General features: G+C 40.3%; 1 protein-coding gene across 5 annotated transcripts in view; it reads left to right on the top strand.

Annotated features, from left to right (window-relative positions):
- The first annotated feature begins 1,215 nt into the window (after positions 1-1,215).
- Positions 1,216-17,663, top strand: part of TMTC4 (transmembrane and tetratricopeptide repeat containing 4) — a 57,813-nt gene continuing 41,365 nt past the window's right edge. For all 5 annotated transcript variants that reach the window (XM_027674687.1, XM_027674684.1, XM_027674683.1 and 2 more), the window contains exons 1-5: positions 1,216-1,329; positions 3,589-3,804; positions 8,370-8,485; positions 10,539-10,755; positions 14,766-14,853. In XM_027674687.1, coding sequence (XP_027530488.1) covers positions 3,643-3,804; positions 8,370-8,485; positions 10,539-10,755; positions 14,766-14,853 — 583 coding nt within the window. In that variant the 5' untranslated portion in view covers positions 1,216-1,329; positions 3,589-3,642. The remainder of the gene's footprint in view (positions 1,330-3,588; positions 3,805-8,369; positions 8,486-10,538; positions 10,756-14,765; positions 14,854-17,663) is intronic.

Here is a 17,663-nt window from a genome sequence, read left to right as displayed (position 1 = left end):
TAGCTCTCTTAACATAGGGACCAGAAGTTCACAGTCAGTGAACAGAGCTTCACGTATTGATGACAGCAAGTCACCAGCTTTCCACCACCTCTCAGTTGAGAAGTACCTCAGATGCTTTGTGGTAGCTGTTAAACAAGCACAGGTTACAGCCTGCCACCTTAAAAGCAGGAGCTTCACATATACAGTTGAATAATATACGAGCCTGGCAATTGTGCTGGGTCAGCTACTCCCTCACACGCAGCTGAGCTGCCCATGTTGCAGCAGATGTTCCAAAGCAGGTGTCAGTTGACAAGTTAGGCGGTGGCAGCCATTGAAGCCCCCCCAAAGCAGTGCTTCCACTGGAGAGTTAAAGCCTCAAAGGAGCCATGAAATAACTTCGTTAATTTGACACTTGATAATGCAAACATCTTAAAATTCCTACTAAAAATTGTATGTCACTGCATGGCATACAGCCAGGATTTCTCATCCAGTTTCAGCATATAAAGATTTTAACGGTTTTTTTTCAGGAAAGCTTCTGCCGAACATTTGGTATTACCAGTTCAGTGTTTAATCACACTTTCTTTTACGAGGAAATCGCAGTGATGTACACCTGATATGTACACCTGATACAGCCTTTTTGTTGCCTCCTTACAGTATCTGTCCTGCGGGGAGCACCTGCAACAACCCCGGCTGCAGCACCATGGCCCCTTACAGAAAGGCTGGAACCCTCTGCTAACGCGCCCAGCTCACCCAAGTATCCCCTCCGGGCAGCGAGACTCTGACACGACACCACCCCCCCGCCTCGCTCCGCTCGGCTCCACTGGCTCTGTAGCTGCTTTCCGGGGGAATGCTCGCTTCGCGCTCGCCCGCCGCAGCAGGAACCTCGCCTTCGAGGGAGGAGTGGGGGACTTGGGGCAGGGAAACATGCGGTTCCGCGGTCCCCGCGCTGGGCAGCCCCGCACACCCCGGTTCACCCGGGCCGCCTCTCCGCCCCGCGGCCAGCCAGGTGCGCGGACAGTGACCTGTCAGCAGAGCGGGCGGCGCGCCCCGGAAACGCGGCGCAGGCGTGGCTGGAGCCGCCTGGCCCCCGCCTTTGTGCGGGGCGCGGAGTTTGAGAGGGCGGAGGAACTACCCGCACGAGCCCCGCAGCCGCCGCCAGTGATGCCCCGGCCCCGCCCCGCCCCCGCCCGCCGCGCGTCACCGCGGCCGCAGCCAATGGGCGGCGGGGATGTTTCCCGGAGGTGAGGCCGCCGAGGCCCCTCCCCCGCGGGCCGTTCCGCTCGGGGCTCGCCGGGCGGGAGAGTTTCGCTCCCGGGTGGGAGATGCCGGGCGGGATCCGTGTCCTCGCAGGTAACGCCGCGCAGGGGAAGGGGGGGTCTGGCCCGTGTCCCGCTCGCTGGCGGAACCGGCCGGGGGGCGCTGAGGGCTAGCCGGGACAGGCCACCCCCCCCACGGCCACCGCCAGGACAAAAGGGGAGCGGCGCGCGGGGCAGGGCCCCCGTCGAACTCCCGGCGCAGCCTCGCCCCTTGCCCCGTGCCCGCCGCTGCCTTCCCGGGCCGGCTCCTTCCCCGAGACCGCCCGCTGGGCGCCCGGGACGCCCCCAAGTTTGCGGGGCTCCGTGCACGGCCAGGGCGACCCTGGTGCGAGCCCACCCGCGGCGCCCGCACTCTCGGCGGGATGCCCCGTGCCCGCCCTGCCGGGGGTGCCTGCGGCGCGGGGCCGGTGCTCTCCGGGTCAGCTCGGGCTCGCCTTTCTCTGGAAAGGGCGGCGGGGAGATGCCTTCCCTCTCTCCGTGCCGCCGCCGCCGCCGGGCAGTGGCGTGTGCGCCGGTCGCAGGGAGGTGGCGGTCCCTCTGTCCCTCGTCGGTGCCCGTGCGGTCACCGCGTTGCCCTGAGAAGGGACCCCGCCACGGCCTGGCCTCCTGGACCACGGGTAAGAGGGCTGGCAGCAGCTGTGCGCCGTATAAATGGAGCAAGCGTAATTGGAGAAACTTTCAGGGCGAAATTAATTTTGAGTAGATTAAATATTTTAATTGCCTGGCGAGCACTGCTGCTGTATCCGTACTGTTGGTAGCAGTGCGGTGCACTTCCCTCAGTTAACAGCCACGCTTTCCGTCTTTGTTTCCGTCAAACTAAGAGCGCAAGGGTGAACTACTTTGAGAAAAGGTTTTGCTCTTAAAGCTGCTGCTTTGCTCAGCCTCGGAGCTCCAGCCTCTCAGGTTGCACAGCTCCAGGTTACTGACTTTATCTGAATTTGGGAGCACCGCTATATGGTCCCCGAAGTGAGGAGGGGCACTGATGTGACAGGGAGTACCGCCTGTCCCTGTGCATGTGTGTGTGCATGAGTTGGGAATACGCGGAGACTGGAATTTAGTGTTGCAAAAAGAGAAAGCTACAGGGAAATTGCCGTAGCAGCTCTAATGGTCGAGCCCGTTCCAGAAGCCAAATGACTGGAGCTTTTTTCCAAGATCGTATAAAGACATTAAATGCAATATTTTCAGGGGTGCACTGGAGCTTTTTTCCTAGATTGTATAAAGATATTAAATGCAATGTTTTCAGGAGTGCAACGCTTGATTTAAAAAGCAAATAAATAAGAAGAAAATGCAGATAGGCTAGTATATGTGCTTATCATTCTTTGGGCTTACAAATAAAAATTTCATATTCTGCCCTGTTTTCGCTGCAGTTTTCCATTTGTAACCTTCTCCCCTTGCCATTTATACCAGCACTTGATAATAAGACCAGTCCCAGTAGAGTTGGAGCACCAGAGAAGCAGAGGCAGAATAGCAGTCCAGGTGGAAGGCTGGCTTTGGAGCATTGAAAGAGATCCTTCCAAGTAAAGGTGGCTTATGGGTGTAAAACTCCAGCCTTAGTACCTCCACACTGATGGATTGCTCAGTGCATTAGGATTGTAGGGTCTTTTTCATCTACCTCAACAACCTCATGAATACATGAAGCCCATAAATGCAGCTGTGGAATTTAGCCTGTACTTAAGGTATGCAGAGTGATCTAGTAAGCACTAGTCCAGTCTTAATTCTGTGGGTCTTGTTGTCTCATTGTTTAAATTGTTGAGATTTAGGGCCTATTCCATTAACTCCTATCTCCATATGTCTATCTGTGATGCTTGTATGAATTCCTTGCATGGGGAAATGTGTGAGACTAGGTCCTTTAATTTGATTAACAGAAGAGAGTTGAGCTCTTTTGGCAACTGATGGTTTGCTTTTCACACGCGGAAGGAAATTAGAATGCTTATCATTCTCTACAGAACTTTATAAATGCTCCACAGTCTCCGTGATACCTCTGTTTGTATTACTTGAACAGTAAGAAACCGAAAAAACAGTGATTTGCTCTAGGTTTTAGAGCAAAGCTTTAACTTAGAATCTAAGAATTTCTCTCTGCTCCAGCCATGAGAAACTCTGCCTTTACTTCCCCGTTTGAAGTACAACATTATGTTTAGGTAGGTTCCAGTAATTATGAAATGCACTGAGAGAAAAATGTAAGATTGTGTGGACCTTCATACAGCTTTCTCATCTCCCAACCCAACTCTCCATTTTTAAATTCTTTTTTGTTGAAATGCAACTAAAACCATGCATTTGTATGTATGTATTTCAGATTTTCAACCAACATAATGCTGAAGCTCTCAGCTTGGAACAAGCATTTTACAGAATGGCACAAACAGAACCTAATCTGGACCATGACGTATCATGGTTCCTCCTTCCATCATACTGGGCTAAAATGGTTGTGGCTTTAATTTCCTTCCTCTGCTTTGCTAACAGCTATGATGGAGATTTTGTCTTTGATGATTCTGAAGCCATCATCAATAATAAGGTTTGTCTCTCTTCTTTCCCTCACACCCTTTGGCATAAATGGTCATAGGAAAAAAAATAATGCAACAGTTGATCTAAGTAGACCCAAAGTTTCAGCCTAGTTAAGAGCTTCCTTTTTTTTAACTTCATTTTTCTGTTTTGTTTTATTGGGTATTTTTTAAAGTAAGCCTTATTTAAGGCTGAAAAACAAGAGATGTAGCAGTGCTCTACCAAAAACCTAGAAGCCTAAATATGCTTAGCAAAATCTTACTTCTAAAGCTATTTCGATAACATGACTTGGGTTCTAATATAGAAACAAATTAAACAGCTTCTTTCCCCCCCTAGCTCAGAATGCATCCCCTTTCATTCTTTTGCAAGTAAGATGCTCTGCTTAATGAGTGTTGATATCTGGTCAAGGGGAAGGGAGCTCTTTTTACCATTCCAAATGGACTTTGCCTGCTTATCATCTAATAAAGCATTACCTGGGGTTGCAGCAACTTTGTATTTGATGTTTATTAATGCTTATTCACAGGGTACCTGTACATCAAGACTGTCTATAGGTCTAATTTTATGCTCATTTCTAAGTCAGTGAGAGTGTGCAGTAGACTTTTCTGATACCCATTGATGATAATAGGAGATTTTTTTCAGTATCTTCTCAGGGTCACAAATGAATAAGCCAAGTGAAACAAACTTACTCTGTTTGCAAGACACATAATGCATCACTAAGCTATTGTAGGGTGTAGGGAGCCTCCAGCTGTGGTTTATACCACAAAAATGTTATAGGAAGCAAAGCTTCCTTTTCCTATTCTTCTTCCCCAGTAAAAGTTCCTGTGACAACAGTATTTTTTTTTAAATAAAAGCAGAGTATTCATGTGCTCTATTTTAAAACTGATCATACATGCAATGAACGGTCCTTGAAATGCTTAGAAATTAACATGTGACTCAAATAAACCTCTAGCTGAGATTCTTTTGACTTTGAGGAGTTGAGTGTCTTCAATTGTTGGGACACTTCATAGGATCACATGTAGGGGTGAGTGAGCCTATGCCCATGGATGGGTCTTGCTGTTCCAGCTTTTATGCTGTTCTGGAAGGTACTCATTAAATGTTTGGAAGGAGAAGCACAGGGTAAAAATAATCACATTTATCTGCTGGTTCTCTCTTCCTGAAACCATGGGGTTACAAGGAGGATAATATGGAGGCTCATACCACTAGAAGAACACAATTCACTTTTTTTTTTTTTGCCTTGCACAAGATTTGGAGGCAACTTATCATAATGTGTCTTTTAGAATCCTGCAGAATTACTATTTCCTTAGACAAATTTCTATTATGCACGTGTAAGTCATCATACCTTCAGTTGTAAATGTATGGGGGGATAATACATCTGCCAGCTTGGAAATAAATCACAAAGCTTTCAAGAGAATACTGTAGACAAATTAAGAACCTGTAACGTTGTTTTTTTTTAAAGAAGTATTGTGTTGTAAATTACACAGCTCCAGGCAATGTTTCATTCTGCAAAGTTTTATTTGGGACCTGTTTATAATATTTCCTGAAAGAATGAACAAAAGACTGATGTTGAAACAAGACAGGTTGTTTTGTTAATGTGCAATTTCCACACTTGTAATCTCTTCCCATTTCTTTCAGTCTTTACTTTCAAAATGTTTCAGTTTATCCATGCAACACAACAACACTAGGATTCTAGCTGTTGGCAATGCTGAGAAATTCAACCAACTGCTTAAATAAATTAATTTATACTTAGTCTGTATGTCTGAAAAACTGTGAGGCTGATTCTATTTTTCACTTCAAAATCCTCTATTATTCCCTAGATATTAAATAAGGGGTTTTTGACAATATCATTTTAACACAGGGGTCATATAAATATATGGAAATACAAAATCCACAAGAAAAATGCAGAGACAATGAGTTTACCAGTTTAATGGGGAGGGAGAGCATCTAGCAATGGCACAGTTTATTAAGCAAAGCATAGCATATTTTATTCTTATTCAATAGGAGAGAAAGCAGTTGAAGTAATTTTGTAGATTTGCTGAGCATTACTCATTGGTATTTTTTTGGCTACCACACAGTATTTACTACCTGCATCACCCTAATCTTTTAATTTTTTTTTTGTTTTTCAGTGAAAGATACACTGTTAGTTGACCCCGTGGCTATTGTATCATGGAACGTTCTGTTACTAGATTTTATTGCAGTTGAAGGCTGTTTTCCATATGCTTTCTTGTCATTTTAAGCAGCATTTTAACTGGTACATGACAGTGACTTTTGTCTTTATTTATTTACTAGCTTGGCAAGACAAACAGTTGGATTAGGCAGAGCTTCAGACACAATATGTCATTTCCATAAGCCTCTATATAGAAAAACTGACCTTTCTTCAAGTCTTGAACTCTGCTGTCTGTAAGCTGCTGCTAATCAAATATTTAGAGATTCTTTGATATCTACTTCAGGTTCTTAAAGAGGAAATCGTATGTAGCTTTTAAACAGCTGTGTCTATTAGAGCAAATTGTTCCTGTTTTAGGGTAACTCCACTGAGTAGGAAAATTAATGTAAGGAGCTTCCTCACAGAACTTGGATACAAGAGCAAGATACGCAATTGAAGATTTTTAGGTCATGTGTAAGTGTAATCTAATCACTAAGTAATTCCATGCATTCAGCTTTTCCTGCATTCTTCCGATGGAAGACAAAAGATGACTGATTATAGCGGAAAGGGAAATTGAGCCTTGTACATCTCAAATATATTTCCCATCTCAAGTTATTGAAGACCATCTGTGACATAAAGACATACTTTTAAACTTTTAATAGTGAAAAAGAAAACTCTCTCTTTCATAGTCCATTTCTTTGGCAAATATACATAAGGAGCAGTGCTGCTGGTTGGAAAAACAGTCTTAGGGCCACACCACCCTCTGACAATTGTCCCCTGCAGAGTACAAAGACTTCAATAGAAGTTGGTGTACCTCCTTTCCCAGTTGCCCCTGGTAAAGCAGGCTGTATTGATTTAGTGAGCTGCTGGTTGAGTGCGGTCCTGCTCTGAGAGTCAAATTATGACCTTTAGGGTTTGTGCATACCAATGAGGAATGGAACAGGAATTTAGATGCCTAAGGCTAAAATTGCCTTAGAGAAGTTCTGGGAAAAGAAATTTTTAGCTATTACTTGGCGGTAGAAACATCTGTGAGAAAGTGAAGAAACTTTTCACCTTGATAATTCTTAAACCCAAATAGGATTCCCCTGTGAGTGTTGATTTCTTAAGAATTTCCCTGACAGTACCTTAATTGACAGCTGCAGTATAGGACTTTTCAGACTGCAGTTTTATCCCTGCTCTCTCTTCTGAGTATTGATTAGTAACCTGTTAGAGAACACTTCAGTTCATTTGACAGTGTGCTAGAAATTTCCTTCCCCTTCCTACGTCTTTTTTAATCAGTTATATAATACTGGCTAAATTTGATCAAGTGATAGAAATCTTGTTGGATTTTTTTTTATTTTATTTTTGGATGGATGAAAGAATATGTTAAGAGAGAAGCAACAAAAAATAAGGTATTTGAGGTTCAGTTTAGCAGCAGCCAGTCATTAGGGTCTAGAAATTTGGCTCTAATTTGGGCAGAAGGTGGGGGTAGAGTAACTTGCTGATTGCAGGTGTACTACTAGCTAGTACAATTTTGTTCCTAGGTTCTGTCTCAAGTGTTTTTAAGCTGCACATTTGCTATTGCATAAATTGATAGTTAATTGCACCAGGGAAGAGGAGAAAAGGGGCAAGTATTATGTTAGTTTGAGCATCCAAGCTTGTCCTTATAGAAAACTGAGGCAGGTACTACCAAGATCCTTATGTTTCCTCTCCCAATGGAATGCTTTCCATTCAACATCCTACATTTTTTGGATCTTTTCATTATCAGTATGGCTTGGAGATAAAAGGAAAGAGTAGACTTTTCTTTTGTAGTGTTTTTTTAATGTCCCCAATTGCACCCCAAAATAAAATAATTCATTACTTTTCTGTCTTTTGCTTTTAATCTTTTAGAGCAGCAGATAGAGATGTTGATTCTTGATTTCATGTATTAAGAAATAATTGAAAAAAAGCTATTTGAATAGTGTCCTGTATGAAGTAAGGCTTCAAAAAGAGCTAATTGTTGTTTTCTATCTTTAGTCTCCTTGCTTTCATGCTTTCATTAGTAATTGTGCTACTGACACTGGTAAAACAGTAGGTGTTTGCAGCAGTTTGTAGTTGACCTGCTTCTCAAGATAACCTAGACCTAAAATCAAAAGGCTTTTTACGAAATTATGAGGTTTATGTGTTTCATATCTCAGCTATTGACCAGATTATAAACCGATGTGAATATGCATAGCTCTAAATTTCATGTAGTTATGCCTGCTTACAGAATCCAAGATCAGGGCCTTTATGATGTCAGGCATTCAAGATGTGACCTTCAGTGCAAACTTGGGTACCTTGTCAAATGTCAGTAGTGAGCCAACAAAACTCCTGCTATGTCCATGTTAGTATGAGTTTGTATTATTAGAACTTGTTGGTATTTTAGCTGCTTTGAACAAAGGAGAAATGTTAAGAATCTGCTAATTTATGTTTCCTTTCAGGACCTCAGGGCAGAAACCCCACTTGGTGACCTGTGGTATCATGACTTTTGGGGTAGCAAACTCAGCAGCAATACCAGTCATAAGTCATATCGACCACTAACTGTCCTAACTTTCAGGTGAGACTTGTCTTTTTGCTTCAGGTCTGAATATTTTTTTAACATATATTAGCTCAAATTATTTTAGGGAGGAGGCAACAGAAAAGGAGAGAAACAAAGTATCTGGAGGGTTGTTGGATACCTTCCCTAAATATGATTTTCCTGTTCACTACCTTAATCTCAAATTGAGTTTTAATTTTCCATTTGGTCCCTTCCCAAAGTATACATTATTTTGACATTCTATATTTCTATGTACTTTCCAGAGATTTCATCTTATGCTCTTATATAGCTCACACTAGGGCAGTATGGTTTAGTATGTAGGTCACATCATCAAAGAACTTGGCTATGTATGTTCCCTTAGCCATGCTGCCACTTATACTGCTATTGTAGTTTCTGTTCTCTACTTTCCTGCTACCTGTCAAATGGTTTATTTTATAAATAGCATCAATGGTGGCCTTTTGCCACCATGTCACTGAATAGCCTTCCCACCTCTTTCCCCGGATATTCTAACTTAAGTGAGTGTTTGTGTCTGAGAGTCATAGCCAGGGAGATGTCTGCCTGTAAATATGTCTTGCTGGTGTTCTCAAATAACTAACGGTTTAACAGGATTACTTCTGTAGATGCTTAGCTCATGTTTTTTGCACCAAGATTTGAGCAAGCAGTAGAAGTTTGTCACAGTAATGCAGAGAATCTTTGAAGACTCAGTCTTAATCTTCTTATTTTCCCCATGTGAATCAATGTTGTTGATGGGGACCTGGAGCTCATTCTGCAGTTGTGTCCATTCTAAGCCAGGGACTAAGTAAGTGCAGAAGAAGTAGTCCCAGTCTTAGTCCTCATATTCAAGCAAAAACTTTGATTCTTGGTGCAGTGTCAGTGTTTTAAGTATCTAGCACTGTGGGTTTTGCTGTCTGATGGACTTTCTTCACATTTTCATCACAAAAAATATGCAAATAGAATGTGTCAGAGTCCTAAACCTATTAAAGCTTTCAGTGCGTTACACATTACATGCTTTCCTTTTTTGCAAGGTCTCTATGATATATTCCATCTGTAGTAACATCCTGGTTAGTTTAAAGAGCAAACTGGGATGCAATCATTACTATATCTGAAAATGTAGATGAACCTGTGGAGGTGGTCCATAAAACGCTATTTTCACAAGTGAAAAATTTATTTCCTTAATTTCCCTACGCTCCGACTTTTATGTGTATCATATTTATAATAGGCTTTTTTAATATTTATAATAGGGTTTTTTAATAGATTTTACTCATGCCAGATGCAGATTGACCAAATGAACTATATAAAATTCCCTATTCAAACTGAGTTTCTGTATATCTCACCTACTGATAGAAGTATATGGATAATAACGAGATGTTTCCCCCTTTTCTTCTCACTCCCCATTTTACTGCAGAGTTCCTATCTTGAATAGAGTTTTAGACTGAATTTTCACTTACACTTCCTTCTGATTCTAATGCTTGTATGAAACATCTTTCTAACCAGTCTCATAAATTAGTTTTAAGATGTGCTAACTGACTGCTTTCTGGATGGATACTGATTGTACCCAGGTAATTTCCACATTGTCAGTCCAAATACTAGGACTTTTCAATTAGAATGTCAGTGGAAATCACAGTCTCTGTGCTTTCAGTTTCCTCACTGTGTGGATTTAATTAAAATAATTTCATCAAGTTGGTTTTGGACATGGCTGCTCTTAAGCCCAGGGGTATTCCCCGAGTAAGCTGGGTTGTTTATCCACAAGACACTCCTGCATTGCAACTCTGAATTTATGTTGTCAACCAAAAGCCAGTTCTAAGTAACTTCAAGTATGATTAACGTAATAGCATTAACTAGAGAGGATAGATACTGTGCTAAATATGATATTCCATACGAATACCTTGAAGTTAAGATTGGGACATTGTTTCTAGCTGATTTTGGTGGTGAAATGGTAAACCATGGGTCCTGAGACATGTCAGCTTTTTTTCTGTGTGCGTATGGTCTTGCTATAGGGTTGTTTAGCTTTTCTATTTGCGTATTTCTAAACATTGTTGTAATTCCTAACCTTAATATTTTTGTATCTATGTAGAATTAATTACCTTCTTGCTGGAGGCTTCTATCCGGTTGGTTTCCATGTCATCAATATAATACTGCATTGTACTATCTCAGTGTTGATGATTGATGTGTTCTCAATATTATTGGGTGGACTGCAATTCAGTAATAAAGGAAGACGGCTAAACCTGGCTCCAAAGTCCTCTCTTCTAGCTGCCTTGCTCTTCGCTGTACATCCAGTGCACACTGAATGTGTAAGTATTGAATAATTATCTGCAATGATTTTTATCTTTACAGTTCTTGACCATCTTGACTAATTCTGTCATAACCTTATACTCTACACATTGCTTTTATATTTTCTTAACACTTCTCTTGGCAAATGTCGTAATAGAACAATCAAATATTATGATTAGTACGTCCAAAGGCTTGTAATTCCACTGGGCTAGGCCTTATTAAAGAAGATAAATTAAATCATTTAAGTACAATAACTAAAGAAGTGTAGCACTAAACTACAGAGTTTCCCTAACTGCTGGATTTCCCTAATTACTTTTCACTTCCATTTGCTTTGATAAAAAAATCAAGGAGATAGAAAGTTGGAGCAGGGGCATTATATAAACTTTATATGTGACTATTAGAATACTGCATCCAGTTTTGCATCCATGCTGCAAGGTCAACACTGGGAAAAATGGAGAGGGCTCAGAAGAGCCATGAAAATGATTAAAGGACTGGAAATCATCCTGTGTCATGAGAGATCAAACTCCATGGGTTTATATTTTTAATATGAAGGAGAAGATGTAAGATTTTTTTTTTAATCACAATCTGTAATTATGTACATGGGGAACACAAATTTCATAGTAGTGGGCCCTTTAATACTGCAGGCAAAAGCGTAACAGTGGCTGGAAGTTGAAGCTGTAAAGATGCAGAATAGAAACATGGTACATGTATAGCAGCCAATCAAAATACCTGACCAAAGCTCAAGTCCTTGTGTGGAAATGATAGTGAAAATAAGATGGTGTTCTTAAAAAGCTCTTTTGTACTAAGAAAATCTTACAGCCTTATGCCAGTGGGCTTGCTGGGTGTGGTCACTGATTTCTTGATCTTGTAGTAATGAATAAATGAAATATAAAATTAACCCAATGTGGGATTTTTTTTTGTTAGAGTTTGAACAGTCTGAGCAACAGCAAAAGTACTAGCTTCAATTTTGATTTTGTCCTAGCAATGAACACTGAATCCTTATTGCACCTTATTCTGCATATGTGGCATTGATTTTTCATTTATTCACAACATGCCATCGTTTTGGCGTCTTGCATTTGCTTTGCACATGATTGATGGGGAAAAGGTTATTGAAAGCTATTCCTCTCAGCTAACTGGAGACCTTGCATGTATTGGAAACCTAGAAATGGTGCACAGTTATGTATTAGTAATATGGCACCATTTTTGGCAGTGTGGCTAAAACATCCTGCCAATCATTCTCTGGTGTTTGCTTGCCTGCACAGTAACTTCTTTGTGAGAGTGCATTGTGCTAGTGTCAGAAGGGACCCTTGTATTTGTTCTCCAAACCCAGTTTTAGATGTCAGAGTAAAGTAAAACAAGCCTTCAGTGCTTCCGATGTTCTGACATGTAAAGAGAAATGTCACTTGAGTCTTAACTTTGTAATAGACCTACTATTGACTCCTTTATTAATATCCATAGTTTTATTCTTAATTCCATTTGACTCTAAAAATACATCTAAATCAGCATGCAAATATTAATGAGCCCTTTGTCTTCTCAAATAAATGATGCAGTCTGCTTGCATATTTGAAGTTTGAAGACTTTCATATGCTTTGGGTAAACATTCGAAGAGGAAGGGGAAAAGAAGTAGCATGCTCATATATCATGTCTCTTCTAAGATCCAGGATGAAGAAAAGCCTCTGATCATTTACATGGTGAATAATAAATCTTGCTGCACTGAAGCAGTCATTATTATACTGCTACAGTTCTAGCATGAGTGTGTGTCTGGCAGCATGTCTTGAAAAGCATTCCTCATGATTTTAAATCTGTGAGTTTTAAGTATCACGACATCCTGGTTTTGAAATGAGATGACATATTTTGACATGAAATTGTGAAGAATCTGTCTGTTTGCTGCTTTGGGTTTTGGTATATACAGCAAAACAAACTGTCATGTAAAACAAATCTTGAAAGGTGTAATGCTTTCCCTACCTATATAAGGAAAACACTATCGTTTTTCTGCCTGCATGTAAACAGTCTTATGCTGTAGTTCTCTGGTCTAAAAAAGGCTTATTCTTTGTAACACTTCAGTAATTAAATACTAAATGAATCATGGGCATAATAATATATCTGATAGTAATTTAAAATTTGCCTTGTTACCAGCGTCTATATGCCTGATCTTGCAAACATTGTACTGTTGGAGTCATTTGAGGCGTGTGTTATTAGCCCCTTAATCTCTTTTTGTAACAAGTGGACATTTATTTTTGAAACTGTGTCAGTTCACCTTTACTTTTATCTCATTAGCGGAAGTGGCTCATGGAAAAGAGTGACACTTCATTATTTTCACCTTTCAAATCACTCCACAGCTATTGAGTTAATTCTTGTAATTCCTCTTTATGATAGAAGAAGCAGCAGAAAAGTTAGGTGCATGGCTTTAGATAAATCAAGAAGTTTTCCTGAACTGAATTTAGGAGTCCAACAGTTTCTTCTTTTACGGTGCTCAAGTGAAGCTGAGGGTAAAGAGGGAGAGTCTCACTTCAGTGGAATCAGTCATACTCTCATGCCTCTATGCTTCACTTTCTCTCTCTAATGTTATTTAGAAATAGTTGCCCCACTGTTAGACTGACACAAAAATGCCCTTTTCCTAAAAGAGGATTAGCAGGTGCCTTTAAACAAAATGAAGACACAATTGATCTCTTTACTTTCCTGTTTCTGTATCATACACAAAGTGGCACAACTGGTGTACTATACAAGAACTGAAGTTACTGCTTTTGTCCCCAAAACATAATCTCAAAACGTGAATTTTAAAAAACCCCTGTTGCTGTCCTGCTCTGCTTCAGAAAGGCCTCTTTGTACATCTAAAAACATGGAACCCAGCACTTCAGGAAGCAGAGCTAGACTGAAAAGTAAGGGGTGTTTCCACAATCACTGCTGTGTATGTTCTAGTGAGGTTCCAGCATCAGGGCAGTCCCCTGCCAGCCCCATGTTATGATTTCCACAAAAAATTTTTGGTGCGTCCTGACACTTGGGTAATTGAAAACTGAAGATGCAAAAATGTGACTTGCTGTATCTCAGCAAGTTATTATAAACACATTTTAGGGGCTTGCTGATAGCCCTGAGATTGCTCTTGATTTAAATACTTTGGCACAGATCCAGAGTACAAAGGTCCCAGAAGGCGCTTGTCATTTTCTTTTGCATTACTACAGCTTCTGTTACAAGATGCATTTGGAGGTAGCTCTAATGCAAACAATTAATATAACACAAAAAGCTGCTGGAGGTGGAATTTTTTTTTGCCCTGGATCTGCAGGCTGGAAGCTATTTGTCCATTCTAAGTCTTCAGACTGTAATTCGAAAGCTGGCTTGTCTTCTGAAAGTTAACAGTCTTGATTTGTGTTTCATCAGAGCTGCCAAATTTGTTAGGGTTCAGGATGTTTGGCTTCAAAGCTATGTAATGCTTTGAAACTGAAAGAGAGTAGATTTAGATTAGATATTAAGAAGAAATTCTTTACTGTCAGGGTGGTGAGGCCCTGGAACAGGTTGCCCAGAGAAGCTGTGGATGTTGCAACCCTGAAGGTGCTTAAGGCCAGGCTGGATGGATCTCTGAGCAACCTGGTCTAGTAAGAAGTGTCCCTGCCCATGGCAGGTGAGCTGGAACTAGATAGTCTTTAAAGTCACTTCTAACCCAAAACCATTTTATATTTCCATGTTTGCTAAGAGTTCTACTGAAATGCAGTCTGTTCCAAAAGACAGATAGAATTGTATAGAGTCTAAATTTTATTCAGTAAAGTCCTTCTTCATTTCTTAAAACAGCAGTTTTTCTTAAACTAAAGCCAAATCATTTATGTAGTTGATACTAAGAAATACCCAATGAAAATTAGGATGCATCTTAAAAAACTGGGTATCACTAATCCAGTAAACCAAGTTAAAAAAAAAACAAGCAGTGATACAGTGGTCTTCTTTTATGTATTTCAATTTGTATTTGTGAGTGTACCTTTATCTCAGGTTTTCTAAGAATAAAAATCTGATAATTTGAAATTTCTTTCTTCTTTTTTTTAAGGTTGCTGGGATTGTTGGCAGAGCAGACCTACTGTGTGCCCTGTTCTTTTTGTTGTCATTCCTTGGCTACTGTAAAGCCTTTAGAGAAAGTAAGCATTCTATTTGCCCCTTTAATTTTCTGTTGTATACATTTTCAGCATTTGTACATTTCAGTGAAGAATAGCAAAACTAAAAATGTCAGATTGTTTTGTTTAGATTGATTAATGTTTATACCCTCATAGTATATATTTAAAAACTCCCTGCTTTAGCAGGTATTTATTTTTAGAAGTGCTGGAAAGGTTGCTGGCCCTAGTCTCTGTTAAACACTATGAATTCATTTTAAGAAAAGTCTATTTTATAATAGGCTTATTTGCTAAATGTTTTATTGTTTAGAAGTATAATGAAGTATTTTAATAAGTATTTTAGAAAGAAATTAAGCCTACATATGTATATTCCTAAATATTTTACTATATTTTATGTTGCGATGTCTTAAATGGGAACAAACTTTAGCAACCTTACTTGTCTTTTAATGAATTATAAAAAATTATTTGTATGAGTAAGCCTTCTAAGTTTCTGCAATATGCAAGTGCTGGTTTATAGTGCTGAATACAGTGTTACTCATAGAGTTTTTGTAAGACAGCTGTATTTAACATGAACAATTCCTTTTTAGATGTTTTTTCAAGTCAGCTTTTAGATCTCTTGTACTATTTGATCTGAATGCAGGTTGGCAGTTCAAATACAGTTGTGGAGAAATTATCTTGACGCACGTGCATGAATTCATGACTATGAAAAACTATGCAGCACATGCAATCTGGTATCCGAATGTGCTCCACGACAGGATATATGGGAATCATTTGGTGAACCCATAAGGAGCTGTGTTTTGAAGAGCTTGTATATTGGCTCAATAGGCGGGGCCTGTAATGATTAACCAGAACTGTCAGTGTATTTCAGAAGTATCTGAGCTGACTTTGTGATATGGCTTAACAACGTAGTTGTGGCATCATAGAGACCTTAGTGTAGGCTGAGGGAAGTAAGTTAGTGCACATTGAGCTGTAAGATGCTGTGAATAGCTCCTGTTAATTCAGTTTAGATTGTTTGGAACTATTTTGCATATTTCTACTGCTGATATAATAAGTTTAACCTAATCTTTGCCACTTCAAATGATACTTACAGTGATTCCTGTTCACTTCTGATATATTTTTCTTCCCTTTGAGTAGGTTTCATTTCTTTCAACTGAACTAATAATTTCTTGATGAAAATTGACCTTGGCTTCTTGCTTGTTGTTTTTTTCTTTTCTCACCTATTTTCCTGGATATGATTGTACTTATGATGTTGCTTCTATTAGTGGAAGAGTAAATTAGACAGATGAAAATAATGGCTGTGTGCTTTCCAGTGTGTTGGTATGGGTAGGCCTGCAAGGCAGAGGTAATAATCTTTGCTTGAAAACTCAAGAGCCAAATTCTTAGGATGACCATTGGAGACTATTATGTTGGACTCTAATTATTTTGTTATGGAGGACATCTCGGAAATTATTAAGAATGCAATGTGTACTCTGGTTAAGGTTACTCAAAGTGCATGTACAACTTGTGAAGGCCAGTTTGATAGCTTTTAGAAGTCAGTGTCGTTTTAATAGTAACCCTGGACTGAAATTCATGTCATTGATATAGAAGAAGGAAACTGTTGTGAAGACAAGATACTAAGCAGCACTTACTCTTTTTTGTTGGACATTACATCATAATAGGGAAGGAGCTATGTCTCTTAAGCAAATTTGCCAAGTAAAGCTACAGTCTGCCAGCATTGTCTTTCAAATCAGTTTTCAATGTCTACTGTCACCTTCTCTGCCTGCTTTTCCCTCAGCAACTTCTTAACGAAATTCAGACTTTGTACGCAAGAATTTCTATCCATGTTACATACTTGAGTCTCTCCTTCTTTAACCTTCATTGATGCAAAGGCACACTACTGACTCATCTTCTGCTTATCAACCAGGAACTCCATACCCATTTCGGCAGAGTTGCTGCCTAGACAGTCCCACAGCCTTGACTGTTGTATGGTGCTGTGTTTGATTTTCATGAGGTCCATTCCTCCAGCTTGTCATGGTCCCCCCAAAAGAGCAGTCCTGTTCACCACTGTACTCATGTCTCCTCTAGCTGAACCCCACCAATAACCACTACCAGTTTTACTTTCTGCCTTGGCAATAATTTTTTTTGCTTTGGGAGTGGAGGTTGGTCCAGCCAGCAACTGTTTGAATGTTAGTGCTTGTATAGGAAAGGGGGGAAGTGCCTGTATTGGAAAGGGCATCTACAAGGAGAATGGAGGCTCGCTCTTCAGATGGGGAAGACAAGGGGCAGTGAGTACATTTGCACTGGAAAAGGTTTCACCTTGATATAAGAAAAACATTTTTTACAGCAAGAACAATCAATCACTGCAACAACTTCTCCAGAGGTGTGGCAGAGATCCCATCACTGGAGGTTTTCAAGATGCATTTGGACAGGGTGGTCTCATCTAGGCTCCCTTTCCCACAAAAGATTGGACCAGATGATCTTTGAAGGCCCCTTCCAACCTGAGCTCCTTCTGTGATTCTTTGTATGAAAGGCTTCAAGAAAAGGTAATCAAATATGGGGAAGTGACTGTAGTAGAGTATGACTCTTCAGTAGTTTTGTAAAGTAAGTAGAAAATTTTACCCTTGGATGTCTCCATTTTGGTGGTGTGAGTTTCCTTTCATGAACAGTTCTTTTAGCCATTCTTAAATAATAGAATAAATAAGGAGTAAAGAACTTTTTATCTGAGTTTAGCTGAGTTTGGTTTTGCATAAATTGAGGGAGTCAATAACAGCAAAAACTCTTCATCCCAAATGTAAGTTGGTCTCACTCTGCATATAGGTAAAGAACATGCGTTTTAAAAATATGCACATATAAAGGAA

Source organism: Neopelma chrysocephalum, unplaced genomic scaffold (genome assembly GCF_003984885.1).
Source record: "Neopelma chrysocephalum unplaced genomic scaffold, ASM398488v2 Primary Assembly neopelma1_25, whole genome shotgun sequence".
Taxonomy (NCBI): Eukaryota; Metazoa; Chordata; class Aves; order Passeriformes; family Pipridae; genus Neopelma; species Neopelma chrysocephalum.
The sequence above is the reverse complement of the archived record's forward strand: the minus strand, read 5'-3'. Positions and strand labels throughout refer to the sequence as shown.